We start from the raw sequence: 20494 nt of genomic DNA on the forward strand, positions 1-20494 counted from the left end.
AGTAGTTGTACGGGGTGCAGCTTGCCGACGGCCAACGGTTGAACAAAGTACTGCCTTGGGAGGCCGTCGTGTGAGTATCGAGTGCCATTGTGCTTTCGTTGTGCTTTAGGAAGAGCTTAAAAATCCCACTTACACTGCGACGTCCCATTGTTGAGTAGGGTTCGATTGATTCTTCACGCTGTTGCAGTTGCTGTAGCGGTTGTTGTGACCGTTGGTGTGATTGTTCTTGTTGTTGTTGTTCATAGTTAATATAGTTAGCGCTATCGGTATTGAATGATTCGCTAGCCATCACACTGGCGCCCTTGTAGCGATGCAGCGACGACGACTCACGACTCTCGCGCGAATCCTCACGTTCGGCACACGAGTACTGCCGCCTGTACTGGCGGCGGCGTCGGAATGCGCCCTGCCCCTGACTGCCATAACCGCCAGCATAGTTGGTGGTCGACGCCTGGCCGATTGGCAGCGGTATGGCGCGATAGTAGCACGGATCGTAGCTGAATTGACGCCGACGCCACTGCTCGTACTGACGGTAGTGACTGAAGAGCCGTCGTCGCCGCAATATCAATTGCTTTTTGGCCTCCAGCAGTTCCTGCTCATCCTGATTGCTTGAACGCTCTGTTGAATTCTTCAATATGCTTCGTTGTTGAGTGAAACGCTTCTGCCTCAGCTTATGTTCGCCTCCTCCGCCGCTGCTGATACCGCCACCCGCTTTCGATTTCGACTGTATGAGCAGTTGATGTTGTTGTTGTTGATGATATTGCTGATGCTGCTGCTCGTGGTGCAAGGAGTGGTGATCGCGTTGCATTCGACCATCTGTGTCAATGTCGTTCTCATCAACAGCGCCATTCTCATCCGCTTCGCTAGCGCTACAATCGCTGTCGCTCAAATTATTGCGACTATCAGCGCCGGCGCCACCACCTCTGGCAGCTTCGTTCTCAAGTCGCAGACAACTGATGGCGCCACAGCTGTGCAATGGTGTCGCCAACGCGGCAGTTGGACTATCGATGCTATCGACTTTGACGTAGCCTTCCGATGATGCAACGCCATCACCATGCGCTGGTTGCTAGCTCTCCACATCGGCCTTATGCAGCAATGCAAACTGGCAGCCGCAATCGCGCTCCAGCTCGCGTCGCGGATATTGAAAGCAGCGATCGAAGATGCCACAACCCTCGCAACGCGGCAAACACTGAGCGCGTGTGTGTGTGTGCGTTTATATAATATGTATGTGTATGTGTGAGCAGCAGCGAGTGGACACACACATACAAATGTAGTGGACACGCATTGGCGCACACGGAGCACACACATTAATTGGCACGAATAATAAGCAGAAAAGCCGGAACAAAGAGAGAAAGAGAGAGAGAAGAGATAAGAAAGAAAAGGGGAGAGATGTAAACACTTTGGCTTTTGAGTGTCGACGCTGTGTATGCAAGGACAATGAATTAACTATTGTACATACATAATAACTACGAAATTTTGATGGGTGGACAGGCGCAGCTGTCATATTATCTACCGCAATGTGGACTAACCAAATATATACCTTAAATTTATAATTACTTTTATAAATGCAAGTATTGTGTAGAAATTGATTCAAGCGCTACAATTGTTACATATTTTCTTTACTTAAATACTAAAATGTTATATCATTTTTTGTCACATAATTACATAGATATTTATGTATAAAAGAGATGATAGTGCATAAAACCTTGAAATCCAAAAATTAAATGAAAGAAATAAATTGCCAAATCAGCGGAAGTGGGCCATGGAAATTATAACGAGCTTCTTTTCTTTGGGAGTATCCATTGCTGTGGGTTTAAGGTTAGCTATCATGTATTAAATAACTCTGTGAAAGGACTCACGCCTCATGAATTTCGATAGAAGTACTTGACTTGCGGTGTGCATGGTAAAGGGTGATTTTTTGAGGTTAGGATTTTCATGCATTAGTATTTGACAGATCACGTGGGATTTCAGACATGGTGTCAAAGAGAAAGATGCTCAGTATGCTTTGACATTTCATCATGAATAGACTTACTAACGAGCAACGCTTGCAAATCATTGAATTTTATTACCAAAATCAGTGTTCGGTTTTTTTTTTTTTCGGACAAATTTTGTTCAGCGATGAGGCTCATTTCTGGTTGAATGGCTACGTAAATAAGCAAAATTGCCGCATTTGGGGTGAAGAGCAACCAGAAGCCGTTCAAGAACTGCCCATGCATCCCGAAAAATGCACTGTTTGGTGTGGTTTGTACGCTGGTGGAATCATTGGACCGTATTTTTTCAAAGATGCTGTTGGACGCAACGTTACGGTGAATGGCGATCGCTATCGTTCGATGCTAACAAACTTTTTGTTGCCAAAAATGGAAGAACTGAACTTGGTTGACATGTGGTTTCAACAAGATGGCGCTACATGCCACACAGCTCGCGATTCTATGGCCATTTTGAGGGAAAACTTCGGACAACAATTCATCTCAAGAAATGGACCCGTAAGTTGGCCACCAAGATCATGCGATTTAACGCCTTTAGACTATTTTTTGTGGGGCTACGTCAAGTCTAAAGTCTACAGAAATAAGCCAGCAACTATTCCAGCTTTGGAAGACAACATTTCCGAAGAAATTCGGGCTATTCCGGCCGAAATGCTCGAAAAAGTTGCCCAAAATTGGACTTTCCGAATGGACCACCTAAGACGCAGCCGCGGTCAACATTTAAATGAAATTATCTTCAAAAAGTAAATGTCATGAACCAATCTAACGTTTCAAATAAAGAACCGATGAGATTTTGCAAATTTTATGCGTTTTTTTTTAAAAAAAAGTTATCAAGCTCTTAAAAAATCACCCTTTATATAATTTGAACATCTTATATTATCTTGTTTTGAGCACAAGCAAATTTCAAAATATATTTTGTGTTATTGTAATAAAAAAAGGTTGTGGAAAATATATTGTTTTCTTGACTGATGTTATCATAAAATATTGCAATACTGAAACCATAATTTCTGTTTTATGGAAGAAAATAAAATTAATTTATATTATTTTGAATTAAAGAGACAAATCAGCCATAAATATTCGACGCAGATGTAAGGCATATACTTGATTCTTGATTTTTAAATTTGGTTCAAACAAGCCTGTTGTGAAGACAAGAGTCTATTGTTCAATATAGGAACAGTAATCAGAGTTTCATCGGAACGAAACCGATGAAACACCTTTATAAAATTTAAATTTATTTAAAGATAGCGAAGAAGCATTAGAGAGTAATTCGATCAAATAAATTAATTTAAATATAACTGGTGCTTAACTATTTTTTTGGGCTGGGACCAAACTTGAAAGAAACGTTTTTTAGGGAGGCTCGGTTTAGATCTAGAAGAACTTTTTTTCAGAAGCACTACGATAATTCTATTTGAAGCGTATGATGATTCACTGTCTTATTTCACACTCAAACACAGCTGACTGAGCTAATTTTTTACTGAGCTTGAAACAATATGATTTACATCTTCACACGTGGAACAGAGAGAATAAAATATTGCCGCACTGCACCATTATACTCGGCCTCTTATTGAAATATTCTTTCTATGAAAAGCGCCAAGAGTTGATGGAGGCCATAAAAACAAATGCGGTGAATGAACTGACAGCGCTCATAGCAAGTCTATGCAAATTTGATTATTTGATGGAATATTTTCTAAAACACACATGATATCTATAATTTTTTAATTGACGTGACCAATTTAACTACTTACATTGTGACAAAAAAGCACCCAGAAATTGTAAATAAAAAGCAAAGCATTTAAATATTTATTATGAGATATGTATATATAAGTATATATATATTTTCCCTTAGTTCCTGGGTGGAGCATAGGGCCTCAATATATATACACTGGTCGGCATATATATTTTGACATGGCGATGCCTCAGTTTCGGTTTGAAATTTTATTTATTTTAAAGAGAAAAGTATTTATGGATTGTACATAGTTCATTTAGTTACAATATATTAAATTATAAATATAACAATTTTTCATGTTTAACATTGATTTAGATTTTTTATTTAATTAAAACTAAAAACAAAGTACTTTCATGGGTGGCATAAGTATTTTGACAAACATTTTTTTTTATCTTAATTCACTATTTTGTTTTATAAATCTATTTTAAACTGGAAATTAATAAAAAAATATAACCTCCTTTGGTGTCTATGACCTTTTGGAGGCGATTCGGGACGGATTCGACCAAGGTTTGGAGGTATTTCAAAGGAATCTCTTTCCAATTCATTGTGACCTCAGTGATGGTTTCTGGTTTTGTCCTGGTCAGATCAGTGCTTCTATTTCGCTTTATTAGCGACCACACATTTTCAATAATGCTTAAGTCAGGACTTTGCGGTGGCCAATCGAGGGTTTCCACCCCAACATCTCTTAAAAACCTAGTAATTAATCTCACCTTATGGCATGGAGCATTGTCCTGTTGGAGAATAAATTCTTTTCCTATTAATCTGTCGCCGGAAGGAAGTGCATAATTGTTTAAGGTTTCTAAATATCGGTTCTGGTTCATGGATCCGTCTATGGGAACCAAGTCTCCCACACCATTGTATGAAACTGCGCCCCAGAACATTACGCTCCCACCCCCATGGCTTACTCTTTGACACACAGAAGCAATTTTTTTACGATAATTCTTGTTAATTCTTACAAAAACTTTCTTTTGAGATGCGTGGAATTCAAAACTACTCTCATCCGTCCACAGGATTTTACACCAAAATGAAGGGGACTTGGTGATGTACCTTTTCGCGAACTCCAAACGCTTTAGTCTATTTTTTAGGGTGATGAAAGGTATTGGCTTTGCAATATATGTTTTCATATCTGCTTCAATCAAACGCCTGCGTATTGTTCTCTCACTTATGGAAGTGGATGCAGTCTCATTCCATTCCAAGGACACAGCCTTTGGTGTTTTTAGAGGGTCCTTCTTAAAAGCACGGACGATAAGACGGTCGGCATCAGCTCCTGTCTTTCGATTTCTGCCTTTACGGCGAACATTGGTGACATCGTTACATTTTCTATATTTATTGATTTGATAGTAAATGGTCTGACGAGACAAATTATATTCCCTAGCGATGTTTATTACGGAAAAACCCAAGTTGTATTTGATCACAATTTCTGATCTTATTTTGGTGCTCAGCTCAGATGTTTTAACCATTTTAAATATTAAAAGATCAACTTTATGCAATGTTAATGAAAACTTGTAATAATATTCTTGAACCACACTTTCAGCTTGCCTAGAAACAACTAAATCACGCAATGACAAAATATATATGCCGCTGCAAAAATCGTTGCTTGCCGGCATTCTTATCAGCAGAACGAAAACCTAAAGACAATTGACGAAATATTTCGCATATTTACAGTTATTAATTTGCACTTCTCTTTCATCATCATTTTCGGTTCTAATAATGCACCGGTACTTAGTTCAAGAGTCTAAAGGTCAAATGAATGCTATGACAAAATATATATGCCGACCAGTGTACATTTAGTACACTTGAAAACGATTTTTTCTGCTCCCGAAACACTTTTCGTAGAGGAAAGAGGACTGTTTCGGTACTCTTTTTGGAAATAATTCAGCTTTATTGGGACGAGTCGAGCATGAACGTGTTTCCTACCCAAATTATCCACCAAAATCTTTCGAACGAACTTGCATAAATGACGACCCTTCTTGTCATCTCCCTACCACTTGCCTGACGATTTTCAAGCACCATATTTCTTACTTTTTTTTAATATTGTAATCAGTTGAAGAGGTTGAAGGTTGTCCAGAAAGATGCAAGTCTTCAACGATCTCTCGATGGTCTTTGAATGCTTTTTACCACCTGTAGGCTGGTGTTTTTGATTAAGCTTAATCACCGCATATGCTCTCCAACATTCGCAATGATTCTGCACACGAAATTCGGTTGAAAATACAAAATTTGAGACAAGTGCTTTGTTCGATATTTTTATGCATTATAAAAATCGCAACGTACTACTGAGATGTACCGAATTGATCAACTGCTGTAAACAAACTATTTAACATGTCGCTCATGCTTGGCATAGTAATTAAGGACAGTACTATCAACTTAGCAAAATACATTTTTAAATATCATTTAGTCGGGGAATTTAATTACAATTTTCGGGTGCTTTTTTGTCACAATGTATATATATTGAAATAGGTTATGAATTCGTAAAAAAATGCTAACATCTGCGTAATTTTGGCAAATCGCCAATCTCTGCTGAAATTTATAACACAAACAACAATTAATGTCTTCGTAAATATTCCTGTACATTTATCACATTTGCAAATTTTTAATTCTTTTGGAAATATTTTAGCGATTGGCATACATATACAAACCAAAATTTAACCTTTAATATATTTGAAAATAAAATAAACAAAACAATAAGTAACCCAATTGATGGACGAGTGATTGGCAGAAATTATGGTTTGCAGTAAAGTTTTAATTGTTTAATTGTTTGTAATATTAAAAGCTGAATAGGTGTGTATGTATGTTTATGTTTACTTCGCAAATTTGTTAGCAAAATATGTTTGTGACTATGTAACTACACTGAAATGCTTAAATTTTATATACTTTGTTGTATACAAATACGATAATAGCTGAAGAGGTTAAAACGGGGAGGAAGCATTCAACTAAGGGTTGTGGACTCAGCAGCCCGTTCAAATAGAGGAATTACTAGCTATGCGAGTATACAAACTACATATAGGTATGTATACATGTAGGTGTCTTGTATGTATGCATGACAGTAAATATATTTCATGATTGATATCTAAACCGATATTTACGAGTCAGCAGGTTTAGGTTTTTATTAATAAAATGCAAGTAATAAAATTAATTGAATTGTATTAAATTTTGTAGATACCTTTACGAATATATCTGGGTGTAGGTTCTAAAAATATATAAAATACAACAACAGTAAAGAAATGTTATTTCAGTTAAAGCCGTGAGTTGGTTAGTACTATGTTTAGTTGATGAACATTTGATAGTTTATTGTTTTGCTTAAATACGAAAAAACACGATTTGGGTATGAGTGAGAGGAGAGCTGAAGTGTACGCTAATACATAAGAGACTATGTACACATTTATATTCTATATAAAATAAGTACATAACTAAGTGAATGGAGTAGTAACTAAAGCTAAGCACATTTGCATGTAAGTTGCCACATCGGAAAGTTGGTAGTTGGAGCTATTTATGCTAAATTAGTGAGCAAGTTGAAACACATTTGCGATGTTGTTATATTCATTAAAGTGGAAACTCTAGTTTGGGACGTTAACAGTTGTGTTCGGATGGAAGAAGAGCGTATATCGAACATGAAGACATAGACATTTTGGTTTAACCTTGAAAATATCAATAATAATTTAGCTGCTAAACTATAACTTCATGACAAATAAATTTTTTCAGAACATGCACCAAAACTCTTACCGCTTTGATACATCAAACAAGAACACTTCACTGCCTAATTTCTTCCTTAACGCGACTTAGGCTCCTCTTCCAAGCAAACACAGTTAATTTGCTCTAAATTTTCAAAAAATACTACAGCGTTTTATTTGTTGTTCTGAGCTACCAAAATAATCACAAAACGATTGTGAAGCCAGCGCTAACGAAAAATGTGCTGTATTGCGTATACTCCGTGTAACACTATGCGATGGTAAGTTGCGTATACGCCGTGTGGCATTTCGCTGACACGCATGCTTTGCGTTCGTCAATTTTGAATAATTTTTTCCTACTATTTTCAAAAAATGTGTTGTTTTAACATTTTTCTGATATTTTCTATTTTATAAAAATTAATAGTTTTGTTTTTGGGAAACCGCTTTTGAAATAAATATTTTATAGGAAATACCCGATTTTTTGCTTATATTAAGCACAAACACTCACTAGCATGAGTTCTCATTTCGTATTCAACAACTTAAGGTGGCTAATGAGGCACGCACCTGGTACGCAATCACGCGCTAGCAACCAAAATGCAAAACCAAGGCATGAAAGGTGTATTTGAACGCTTTAAGAAATGCCTACAAATCATACCTGATGCGAATGTTGGCCGTTGCAGCCAGCGCCAGTGCACACTCCGGTGCCGGGTACCTTCAGCTGTTCGTGCTTGTAGTCCGGTTGATAGGGCAACAGCATGCGAATTTTGCCCCAACGGTTGAAGAATAGTGCTATAGCACCAGCCCACACCATCAGAACAATCAGCACAATACCGATTTCAACGCCGCGTATCTGAGAGAAAGTGAGAGAATCAGAGAGAAACAATAGATTAAATTCAGTTAAGCGGAAAGATCACAAACAAGCTAAATAAATTCTGCGAAATTGATATTACACCAATTGAATAAATGAAATCAAGTAAGAGCAAACACACTTTTGCAATTCACACTTCAAATTGCACTCATACATACACACACATATACATAGATACACTAATAAATTGCCGCGGCTTAACACACACTTACCGTTGGCAATTCACGTGGCCGTTGCGCCATTGTATTCGTCACTGTTGACGTTACATCGTCTCCATACGTGCCATTACCGTTCGCTGCTGCCGCTGCGCTAGCCAGATTGCCGCCGATAAGCCCCGTGCCAGCAACCCCCACACCACTTCCACCGGCCGCACCAGGCGCACCACCTCCGGCGATACCCGCATTAACATTGCCAACGCTGTTTTGGCTTCCCAGCGCGCCGGCCGTATGTCCGGGCGCATAGTCCTGCTGTGACGATGTCTTGGGCATATCTGAAAGCGTTGTTTTGATTGTGCCGCATTTTTGTAACATTCCCATTTTGTTTTTCGTACATTGACATTGGTGTTCGCGTGCCATGCAGTTAGATGAGCAATTGTCGCAAGCACACACACACAAATGTACGCGCATACCAACCAGTCGCAGTTGGGTGTAAAACAACGAAATTGCAGAAGAGAAAAGTGGAAAGTGGAAATATGAATGATTGAATAGGACATTTGGGAAAAAGGCAAAAATTCGATTAGTTTTATTATTGATGTACTCGAAACAAGTTGATAAAGTTCTCAAATATTCTATTACAACTACTTATTTATATATACTACTTACATATATACATATACTTATGATTGTTTATATAATAAAGTATGTGTGTCTCAAGGTACAATGATGGCCAAATAAAATTCAACATCGCAGATACTCCACAATTTTATGGGACTGAGATATGTGTAGGTCTTATTCCATATACTCGATAAAGTAATAACACTTGCTATATGTTGTTGCTCCTGTATTTATTTTCATTTATTTATATTATGTATTAGCCAATTTTTATTGTTTATTTGAAGCGTAGTATTTTCGTATTGCGTAGCGGTTTATTTGAGAACGCCATTTTTAGATTAGTACACACAAAATAGTCTAAATACAAGTATTTTTATACATTTATTGACATTAATTGATTTAAGGTAAAAATAAAGATAAGAAAAATCATAAAATTTTCAGTTGTGATGTTATCTAAAGTTTTCGTGGCAGTACATCACTTTAGTTTACTTATAAAAGCTAATCATGGGTCTTTACTTAGTTGGAATCTTAAATATGTCATAAGTGATAGGGAAGATGACATTTACACTTCAAAAGTGGAACTCCTTTGTTCCCTATTTCGCAGTTTGGAGGGGAAAAAATCACACGGAGCCAAATCTGGTAAATACCGTGTTTGATCTAAGGCGTTAATTACGTTTTTGCCTTTAAATTCGGTCACAATCGTACTCTTTCTGAAAAGAATTCAGCTTTGATACGCAAAATATCCACCAAAATCATTCGAATGGACTCGCAAGAGATGTCAAACTCTATCGCCAATTCTTTAACTTTTGTTTAAGGATTTTCAAGCACCATATCCTTCACTTTTCGAAGGTCTTCCAGAACGAGTCGTATTTTCAACGATCTCTTGTACATCTTTGAAGGCTTTTTACCACTCATGGGGTAGCGTTTTTGTGAACCACCGTAAGAATGTCCAACATTTGGAACGATTACGCATACGAAATTTAAAAGAAATACAAAATCCTTTGTTCCGTATATTTATCCTTTGTAAAAATCGCAAGGCACTACTGAGGTGTACCGACTTAAGCAGCTGCTGTAAACAAACCTGTTGACAGATCGCGCTCATATTTGGAATAATAATTAAGCATAGTCCACCAACTAAGCAAAATAAATTTTTTCGAAAACTCTGGAGAATTTAATTACAATTACCGGTTTTTTTGTACTATTTGTAGGTTGAAAATATCCTGAAAATTTCAGCCGAAATTAAATTAAAACAATAAGCATTATGATGACATCACGCAATGACTTACGCCGACATAGTCTGCTTCCCCAAAAATTAATTCTGGAGAGGAGTCAATTGTTTAGGTTTTCAGACTACTGATGTTCTGGAATAACGACATTGATCAAATTGAAAGGTGAATTTTGATATATTTTGATATATTTTTAAATATTTATTTATTCTTTCAAATCCATTTCATCTCTTTCAAAGTAATCCCCTCCCACTGCAATACACTTATGCCAACGAATTTTCCAGTTATCATAGCACTTGGAAAAATCCTTCGTCGTGATGGCCCTCAGAGTCTTCTTCGATTCCACTTTTATATCCTCAATTGAGTCAAAAAAGTCACACGAAGGTAAATCAGGCGAAAGTAAATCAAGCGAAAACGGTGGATGCGGAACGATATTTGTTGAATTTTTGGCGAAATGATCACGAAAAAATGCGCTATGAGATGGTGCATTATCGTGGGCGAATAGCTTCATGTAAATGGCGCATAACGCTCAAATAATATTCCTTGTTGACAGCATGGCCCGGTGGAAGGAATTCATAATGCACCACACCATGATAATCGAAGAAAACTGTCAACATGACCTTGATTTTTGAGCGATTTTGACGTGGTTTTTTCGGTTTCAGCTCGCCTTTAGCACGACATTCGCTCGATTGATCGGTTGTTTCGGGATATCGTAAGGGTAGATCCAAGTCTCATCTCCAGTTACGTTATGATGCGTTTCATCACGTTTTGATAGTGAGAAAGTATTGTTTCACAGATGTTAACACAACGGGTGTTTTCAAAAAAATTAAGTGTTTATGGAACTATTCGAGATTTAACTCTTTTCAAGCCTAATTCGTTTTTCAAAATCGCCTGCACCGATCAGCAATGTCTCTCATACTAAATCGACGATTTTCAAGCACCTTCGACTTGTTTGACGTGTTGTTCATCAGCTGATGTTTTCGGCCGACTTGACACCACATTTTTCTCAACACTCTCACGACTGGCTTTGAACTCGTTATGCAACTTGTAAACACTTTTAAAAGACGGAGTTTGATAGCCAAAGGCTTTTTGCAGCATCCTCAACATATGTATATTCTCAAAAATTAATATATCTTATTGGCCACCACTGTTGTGTCTAAGTATGCATAATAAATAAACCTAAGGGAATTGTCCAACTTAAGGCAAAACACTTTAGTGTGCCTTTTTGGTGTCTGATTTAACTCATTTCGAATTTTTTTTGTCAGCCCTTGCATATTTATGTCAAAATTTGTGTATATTTACTTATAGACAGAAATATAATGTGTGCTCTAATAAGTATTTTAATGATTACTTACCCAATGTACGAAATATGATCTGTCTGCTCCGATACTTCTTGCCAAGCCAAATGGCCGTCACCGCTATCGAATACTGAGTGCTGGGCGAAAGACGATCTAAAATGATTGCCTCACTATTGCCGGCGACATCCTGGACAACCCTGTAACTTAAATTAATTCAATTACCACTCTTTGCCACAAACTACAAGCGTCACATGAAAACACAAAGGATGCACAGATGCATGGATGCTGGGTTGCAAGGGAGCAGGAAAGCAGGCTAGCGAACGGACGAGCTGAGAGGCTAAAGGACAATAAAGAAAGCGAGAAGCAAAAGAGAATAACGCCGCAAAACTAGATGACTATGCAAGCAAATACCTACAGATGCATAGATATGTATGTATGTACATAACTTTGGCTAGTTATGTATGAGGGGGTGAATGAATAAAACACGAGCTGCCACGACAAATCCGATTACAATGTTTTAAACGCAACCGAGCTAACGGTTGCTGATCTTGAGGGCAAGAGCTGTTTGACACAATAGTCTGACGAACAACCACACAAATTAGAGGATTGTGGAAAAAAGTAAGAATTTCAAAGGATACGAAAGAATATGGTCATGAAGGGATGGGGGATGTGTTGAACAACAAAAACATAGGTTGTTGGGTTTATATGAAACAAATGTAATTTGAAGCAGTAATTGCTACAACAATAACAACATAAACTACACATAAGTGATTTATACATATACATAAAATGAAATCAAAACAACAACTGCTGTCGTATCATAGCTATAGCACACTTAACAGGTGTGTTTCTTATAGAACAAAGGGCATAAGAGACCTTTATCTTAATTTTGATCGATCAGTTTGTATAACAGCTATATGCTATAGTAGTCCGATCAGAACAATTTATTCGGTAGATTGCATGTTTGCTTGAACAAAAATCTGTGCCAAATTTGGTAAAGATATCTTGTGAAAATCTGACACAGAAGGCAACATCATAATTTTCTCGCGCCAGCTGTAGCTGAGAGCCCCGCCCAAAATCTTTACAGAAACTCAACAAGTTCTTCGTACTAGACGCCTGCAGCTATTTATTACAAAAAGGCTAGCAAATACTCCGCGGTAAGACCGAAAGTTACATAAAAGTTTGCAAGTGGTTTTTGTTTGTGTGATTAAAAATTTAATTAAAACGAATGAATGAGCGTGAGAATTCAATGAGGAGCATGAGAATTAAATGAGGCGCAGAATGATGCTCAATGAATTGAAAAGCGTTCGTTTTGCTGCCAAACAGCTCATTGTGGCTAAATGACGGCCGCAATGGGTGGCGCTTGATTGCTTACAGCATCGTCCACTCGCCCAGCTCGACTTTATTATTCTCGCTTGATTGCTGCGGGCGGACGGCGGTGCATTACACGAATAGCAGCAATTTCTTTTTAATTTAGTTGCTAATTTCGTTATTTGTTTAACTGTTTGTCGTTTGATGTTTGTTGATACTTATCCACGCTCACGGCGTTGACAAGGATAAAAGGCGCTGAGAGTGATGTTGTTGCTGTTGGCGCTGCGTAATGACATTTTTAATGGCTTTTAATGCTTCTCGCTTGACGATGAAAATATTTATAAACTTGAACGTGTGACTTGTGCCAGTTAAAATGAAATTTGCCCACAAATTGTGAATATAAAATGTGTACGCAGAAGTTTAGTTCATAGCTAAATGACGGTTTAACTCAATCAAAGTTTTATTATAATTAATATTATAATTACTATAAATGTCTTTTCAGCTGTTATATACTTTAAACCAAATGCTTTAAAAGATGACGTCCATTTTTCATAAGTCGAGTTTTTTCAAGTTTAGCAAGAAAACCCCTTAACTTCAGTCGTACTGGGTATGAAACGTCTTTTTGCTCGACTCGTCTCAATAAAGCTGAGGTTTTTTCAAAAATGGTTACGTAAACAGGTCTCTTTGGACATGCTTGAACGTGAGAATTCCGATCCCTCATTCATGGAGAGCTTTAAAACTACCTCTGAGACATGGGTATATGAGTTTTGCATGCAAACACGGAAAAAAACAAGCCGAAACCAAAACAATCACGCCAAAGCCGCTCAAAAATCAAGCTGATGAGAACATTCATCGAAAACGGCTAGAATTGTGGACGAACAATTTATGGATTTTACACAATGATAATGCACCATCGCACCGAATTTAAAGCCAAAACACAATGAAAACCATCGATGAATAGTGTGATTCTTTCTTGCTCTCCAAACTGAAATAGCCGCTACGCAGTCGATCGAACAGATAAAACAAAATTCTCTGAAGGAACTGAAGGCGATCCCAAAAAGTGCTAATGAAATGTGTTCCGAGAACTGGAAAAATCGTTGGCATAAGAGTTTTACATCTAATTGGGGTTACTTTGATATCTTCTTCACATTCTCAAGTGTGAATACCGCACACACACGCTCTCTTCATGAGAACAAGACCATCTCAAAAAAAAAAAAGAAACATTTCAGCAATAAAATTAAATAAATATTAATCTGAAAACCGCATAATTAAGTATTTAAATGATAAGCTCAGAGCTCCCAGAAATCCTAGAATGACAGCAGGACATTTTATTTAATTTAAACGCACAATAATTTCATTAACCATTATATTAGATTATCATTTCATTGTAAGCCACATGCTTTGCTGAAAGAGAAAGACACAAATTCACTGGAAAATGACCACTTAATCCCAGTGGTTATAAAAAATTTACGAGCACCAGATAAAAGAAACAACAACTACAAATAAAACAAAAATAAATTAGAATTGTCAGTAGCACATAACATATTGTACAGTTGTAGACACAACAAAAAATAAACAGAAAGCAAAGCATTTGTACGCACAGACAGATAAAATATAGCCGAGATACAGACGCGTCGAAATAAGAATTAAACAGCAAACACACAAGCGCTGGGAAAAGTTAATAACCAGACACAATGCCCTCATTAAACTCATACATTGCCACATGTATACTCCCACATACACACGCACGCGCAATTTTTACGGTTAATTTCATTTGATGTATACAATTGAATAGAGTGGCTTTCACGCTTATCCCGACACGTTGAGAATACCAATATTTTTTAATTGACTTAATTAACTGGTTGACAGCGAATGAAATGTCAAACCCACATTTGCAACAGCAAAGGAATGGCCCTACACGGCGGGCATACATACAAATGTTTGTGTTAGCATATTGACTTGTTGTTGGTGAGTGTCTATCCTCCAGCCAACATGCACAACTATCATACCAAAATTAACTCACAACCACAGCACTAACGAACACAATTAAGTTGACAGTGGAAGCAACAAGATCCTCGACACAAAAATCGTCGCATATTCAGCAACAAAATTTCAACGAGTGGCATGCGTATGCGAAGAGCGATGAGTACTTTCACTGAAGGTAACGACACTTACTCAGTCAACGGTATTCCCCAAGGGCTCATCAGCGTGAATGGGGCTGAATGCAGAGTGTTGGAAACACTTAACTTCAGGTAGACAATGCCAACAAAATACACATATGAATATTAACACATTGGTGCACACATATACATACATACATGCGTGCTTTATATATATATATATATTTATGGCTTGTGGCTCCCGAACAGGTGCATCGTCTGGCAGATGGCTCAATTGATTTCAGTACGATGGGACTCCCATGGCCATAAGCCCAAGCAAATATGTCTGCCGGTCGCTTGTGGTAATATGCGCGCGTGTACATTGTGCCTTTCCATTGTTCTTGGAGCGGCAAACACACTTGGTCACTACACTTAATCTCAATTTCCCCAGTGTGTACAACGGGGACTTCAACCAACTGACGCACAAACCAATGTCATAAATGCACTTAAGAAGTAACGTTGCAGCTTTATCTTGAGTTTAAATACACACAGCGGGATGTGAGGGTAAACACTTGATAAGGGTTTGTCTTTATAAAACTTGCATATATTTAGTGTAAACTATAAAAGGTGCTATAAAGCCGGGCGCCTCTAAAAGAAAGGTACTTTGTGTTCTTATTGGACCAGTTTTCTTCTACTGGAACCTTTTGAGGTATTAATGAAGAAGACGTTAGTTATTTATAATCAGCTGAAAATGCAGTACTAAATTTCGAATTGAGAGATTAAGACAATGCTTCTACAAATCTTGAGTTACCCAGGCTTCGCCATTTCTGAGAATGTACACATCGCAATTTTAAAATTAGCTGAAAAAGCTCTCAAATTGAGGTCGCTCCATGTATAGATTAATACGGAATCATGAAAGAAATCAAAAGGTAAATGTATCAGTTTATCGAATAGACCCGGACTGACAAAAAATTGGTTTTCACGCATTTAAATAGGAATATTGAGTAGTTGAAAAAGTCTTTTCATATTTTGTCAATAGATGTCGTTGCAGTCGTATAACTCCAGTGCTACCATGCACATGTGTCACACCATATAGTGTTCGAAAAGTGAGATTTTAAGCTTCATTTAACAATAAATTAAATTCAGGGAAGTTGAAAAATACTTACAGCTGTTCAAAAATCAGTAAAAATAATGAAGAAATTTGCTATATTTTGAAAACGATATAAAATCGAACCATTTCTGAAGCGAATTATAACAGAAGACGAAAAGTGGATCAAATATGGCAATAATGTGCGAAAAAGATCATGGTCCAAACGACGTGAAGATCAACAAATGGTCGCAAAGCAAGGATTGACGCCTTGAAAAGTTATACAAAGTGTTATGTGGGATTGGAAAGGAATCACTATGAGCTGCACCAGCCTGGTCGAACGATTGATATTTTACTGTCAACAATTGATGAGATTGAAGCAAGCAATCGACAAAAACGGCCAAAACTGATCAACAGAAAGGGTTTTGTCTTCCATCATGAAAACGCTAGACCACACAGATTTTTGATGACTCGGCAAAAACTGAGAGAGCTTAACTGGGAAGTTTTAATGCATCCACTATATAGCCCTGACCTTGCACCATCGGACTACCATTTGTTTCGGTCAATGCAGAACTCCCTTAATGGACTGAAGTTGACTTCAAGAGAAGCCTGTGAAAATTACTTGTCGCAGTTTTTCGCCGAGAAACCAGAAAAGTTTTATACTGATGGAATAATGTCTCTAGCGAAAAAGTGGCAAAAAGGGGTCGTACCAAAATGGTATTAGATCAGAAATACGAAAAGACTTTTTCGACTACCCAATGGATGGAAGCTTACCTATATTTGCAATAAAAATGGGAGTGACTTCTGCATAGGTTGTTTAAGATATTTCCTTATTATTATTATTGAAAGCCACACACTGATACCACTCAACCACGACGACCAACGCAATCATGTTCAATTGCAAACACTTATTTTCTCACATATTACCTTTCTGAGTTCTGACAGGGTGCTGTCAAGTGGTTACGCGCACGTACGCTCAATTTCCACGCCAAGCTGTGCTTGTGAATGTCAACACTTGTGGAAATCGCAAAAGCGACAGCAGTAAGTGTTGCACATAAATTGCTCACTTTTTAAAACACCGAAGCCAAGAGTCATAAATTACGAGAGTCAAATGAGACTGGCCAACACCAGACGGATAACAACGACTTACATATGTATGCGAGAGCACATATAACTGTATATAAGAACTGTCTTGTTTGCTTTTAGAAATTGTGTTGATAAGCAGCACGCCAACAAAGTCAGACGGATGCTGAAAAATTTATAGCAAACTGAGAGAGTCAATAACTTTAATGTGGCATTACCGAGGAGTGTCAGCAATGTATAGATAATGCCCAGCAAGTTTATACTTCGAACATGAGCAAGATACTAATAAGTAAAACGCTTTGAACAAAATCATAAAAAGTCGTTTAATGCCACGAACTTGTAGCGTATAAACACCGCTGGAGGGGCAAGTATCGAACGTTCAATGCTTATGATAAATGATGTGCCAAGAGTGACTGTGGCAGCCACAGCTAGTGAAGCCAACAAAGATGGTAAGTCAAAGGCATCCATACCAGTGCCAGCGGCAACAAAAAACAACAACAAAGTAAATAAATTTAGATATGCAACAAACGCGATAAAGTGGCAAACGAGCTGTGAAAGCGCACGACAACGGGACCACAAGGAAGTGAGCAACGCTATAGCATCGATTGAATGAAGGTATGGAATACTCGAAGGAATTGAGGAAGTAGGTTACAATGTACCATCTATGTACCTCTAATAGTTGGCGTATGGTGGAAACGCTGCTGTGTTGCTGCTAAAATGACAGAGTAACGGTGTAAAGGCACTCAGGGAATCATATAAAATGATCAAGCACAAGAGCTAAGGGGAGCGTTAGTAACGTTGGTATTCCAAGACACCGTGCGTTGACTCATGTTCGCTACAGTCGCGTTGACTGGTGATATACTAGCTGATTTGTTGCTGCCATTAGTCGCTTGCTTGCCACCCGCATGACTTGCGCGCTGCCAGTTGCAGCGTGATTGCACTCGGAAATGCGGTGACATAAAGCGGAAAATCATTTTGCCCCTTAGTCATAGTCACTCGCTACTGCATTTTGCTATAATGCCATTCACGCATGTGTATGTCTTTGTTTATGTTTTACTTTGTGCTGTGCATTTTATTGATTTAATATTTAAATGGGTTTTTCTTGTAAATTAATTGCTCGACAAATTGTGTTGAGTATACGCAGTGGCATGTGCTCTCACTAGTGTATTACCACTATCTACCTATATATGTATGTATGTGTTCAAGTGTGTCCTAGCTACTGGTGCAAGTACACACGTGTGTGTGCGCTGTGCAGTCCGAGTATTAAGCGTGTTTAAAATGACGAGAAATTGTTGTAATCATCGTAAGATCAAATCGTTGCTCCGCTGGTGTTTAATTTCTATTAAAGGGCGGCAATTACGCTAGGATTTTCATTTTAATTTTATCGAACGAATTTGCATTTTAAATATAAATCGAATGTTCGAAATTATCACTCAAAACATTTATTCTAGAAAATGTTTTTTTATCTCATGCTAAATGTTTTTATGTGAAAAATTTTTCGATTAAAATTACTTTTTTGTTTACATAAAAAAAAACATTTAGACCTTCAGAGATTATTTGCTTCTATATTTCCCTAATACTACTAATGTAAAGCTAATGTGGTATTCAGTGTAATTTCAACAAGTAAGAAAGGGTTCGGGTACAATCGAACATTTCATATGGTATGAAGCAAGGCTGATATCTTCAGGTGCGTAAGGCTTGTTAGTTACACGAGGTCTAGTGCGAGTTTTCACCCGTTTTTATTCGTTCTAAGCACGAAGAAGTACCATTATAAAAAAAACACGCTCTCTCAATTTTATTATGATAACTCACGTTTTGGCCGATATATGCAGTCACCCGGAGTTCGAAAATATTTATATTATGATAAAGTATTCAACCTGTTATTGACATACCATTGTCAGGAAAGAACGATTCTGAATTTCAATTATATACATATCTCACACATTAACCGATATTTTCGGCAAAAAGTCAACCGTAAGCACTGAGTCCAGAAATTCACTATCTAGGGGGTGGAATAGTTTTGGTTCGATTTCGGCAATTTTTAGTCATAAGGTGACTAAGGTGACGTGTGTTAGGTGTTAGCTATTATTTCAAAGCTTTTTGCTTATATTAATCGATTTTGTATTTGTTTTATGGAAAGTGAAAGTTTCAACTGGATTTTAAAATTGTTTTATATGGGAAGTATAAGTAACATAAGAATGCTAGAGGTTGAAATCGATCGAACGGATCTCAAGATATGTTATTCCACTCAAAAGTGGGCCCTGTCTGACCCATAGTCCAATTTTGACCCCGGCTCCTTTAAAGCTCATATCACCTCAGGAGTAAAAATCAGTGCCTCTGGTATTTTCAGTTATTAATTTACTGGTCATTTTTACACTGTCGGTAGAAGTTCTTATAATATTTCTGCTGGGTGAATTTGGTTATTGTTGCTTTATTGGTTTAGTAGGTATTTATGCACATTAAACTATTAGAGGTCTTTTGTGAGCGTGGCAGTGGTTCGATTTCACTCACCGTCCTTACTTTTTTGCCGGCAAGCGCGTTTCAAAAAGGTATCTCTATTTTTGCTCAAATTTTAACTAGCACGGACTGACGGACAAACAGTCATCCGGATTTCAAATTCGGTATATTGAGGGCAGTTCCTCTCTATTTATGAGGTTTAGGATAGTTGCGGGATGGATAGATGTACAACTTGTACTTGCATGGTTATAAGATGCTTTTTACAAAAGATATCGTTGGAATAATACGGACACCAGTATTGGACTGAATTAAATATGGTCCTAAAACGCTTCTTAAGTACCACTTAACATTATGGCCAAACTTAACACTTAACATTATGAGCATTACTGAAACATATACAAGTACATATAATGATAATTGATTTTTTATTTGTTTTTTTGTGCAAACATCCCTGTCGCTTCAGTTTTTGCCCTAAAAGAAAGGATCCAATATGAATATACTTGTTATTGGCAATTTAAACCGCGCCGAAATTACATATATTTTCCCTTATTTTTGAATATTTCGCATTAAATAAGTAAACCTACAGCCTTGAAAAAATTATTCCTAGTACAATTTGTCCCCATCAAAACCTACTTCACATAGTACACCATGCCGTATGAACAACACACAATCTATTAGGCACTTGTATGAATTCTTAGTACCCTTATACATTATTTTAACTGCATATCAAATTTATAGAAATGTGCTTATAAAAAATTTTTCAGACCTAATTTGTAGAGCGTAAAATTTTGTATTCGAATATCATTTCAAAGTTGTAGCTTCATTTTCTTTGGAAGTAAAAAATTTATTGCAAAAGATAAAAATATCGCATAATAAATATAAAATAAATAATATATTTATTAGTAATATTAAAATTTAAAATAAT

General features: G+C 37.3%; 1 protein-coding gene across 10 annotated transcripts in view; it reads right to left on the bottom strand.

Moving 5' to 3' along the window:
* Positions 1-20494, bottom strand: part of LOC105222846 (uncharacterized) — an 80796-nt gene that overhangs the window by 14802 nt on the left and 45500 nt on the right. For 7 of the 10 annotated variants that reach the window (XM_049450927.1, XM_029548912.2, XM_049450926.1 and 4 more), the window contains 5 exons: positions 11590-11735; positions 8451-8728; positions 8026-8220; positions 6866-6892; positions 134-721 (listed from right to left, as the gene is read on the bottom strand). In XM_049450927.1, coding sequence (XP_049306884.1) covers positions 134-721; positions 6866-6892; positions 8026-8220; positions 8451-8728; positions 11590-11735 — 1234 coding nt within the window. The remainder of the gene's footprint in view (positions 1-133; positions 722-6865; positions 6893-8025; positions 8221-8450; positions 8729-11589; positions 11736-20494) is intronic. The other 3 variants (XM_029548916.2, XM_049450929.1, XM_049450928.1) reach the window with 2 other exon arrangements.

The sequence above is a fragment of the Bactrocera dorsalis genome, chromosome 3 (assembly GCF_023373825.1).
Source record: "Bactrocera dorsalis isolate Fly_Bdor chromosome 3, ASM2337382v1, whole genome shotgun sequence".
Classification (NCBI taxonomy): Eukaryota; Metazoa; Arthropoda; class Insecta; order Diptera; family Tephritidae; genus Bactrocera; species Bactrocera dorsalis.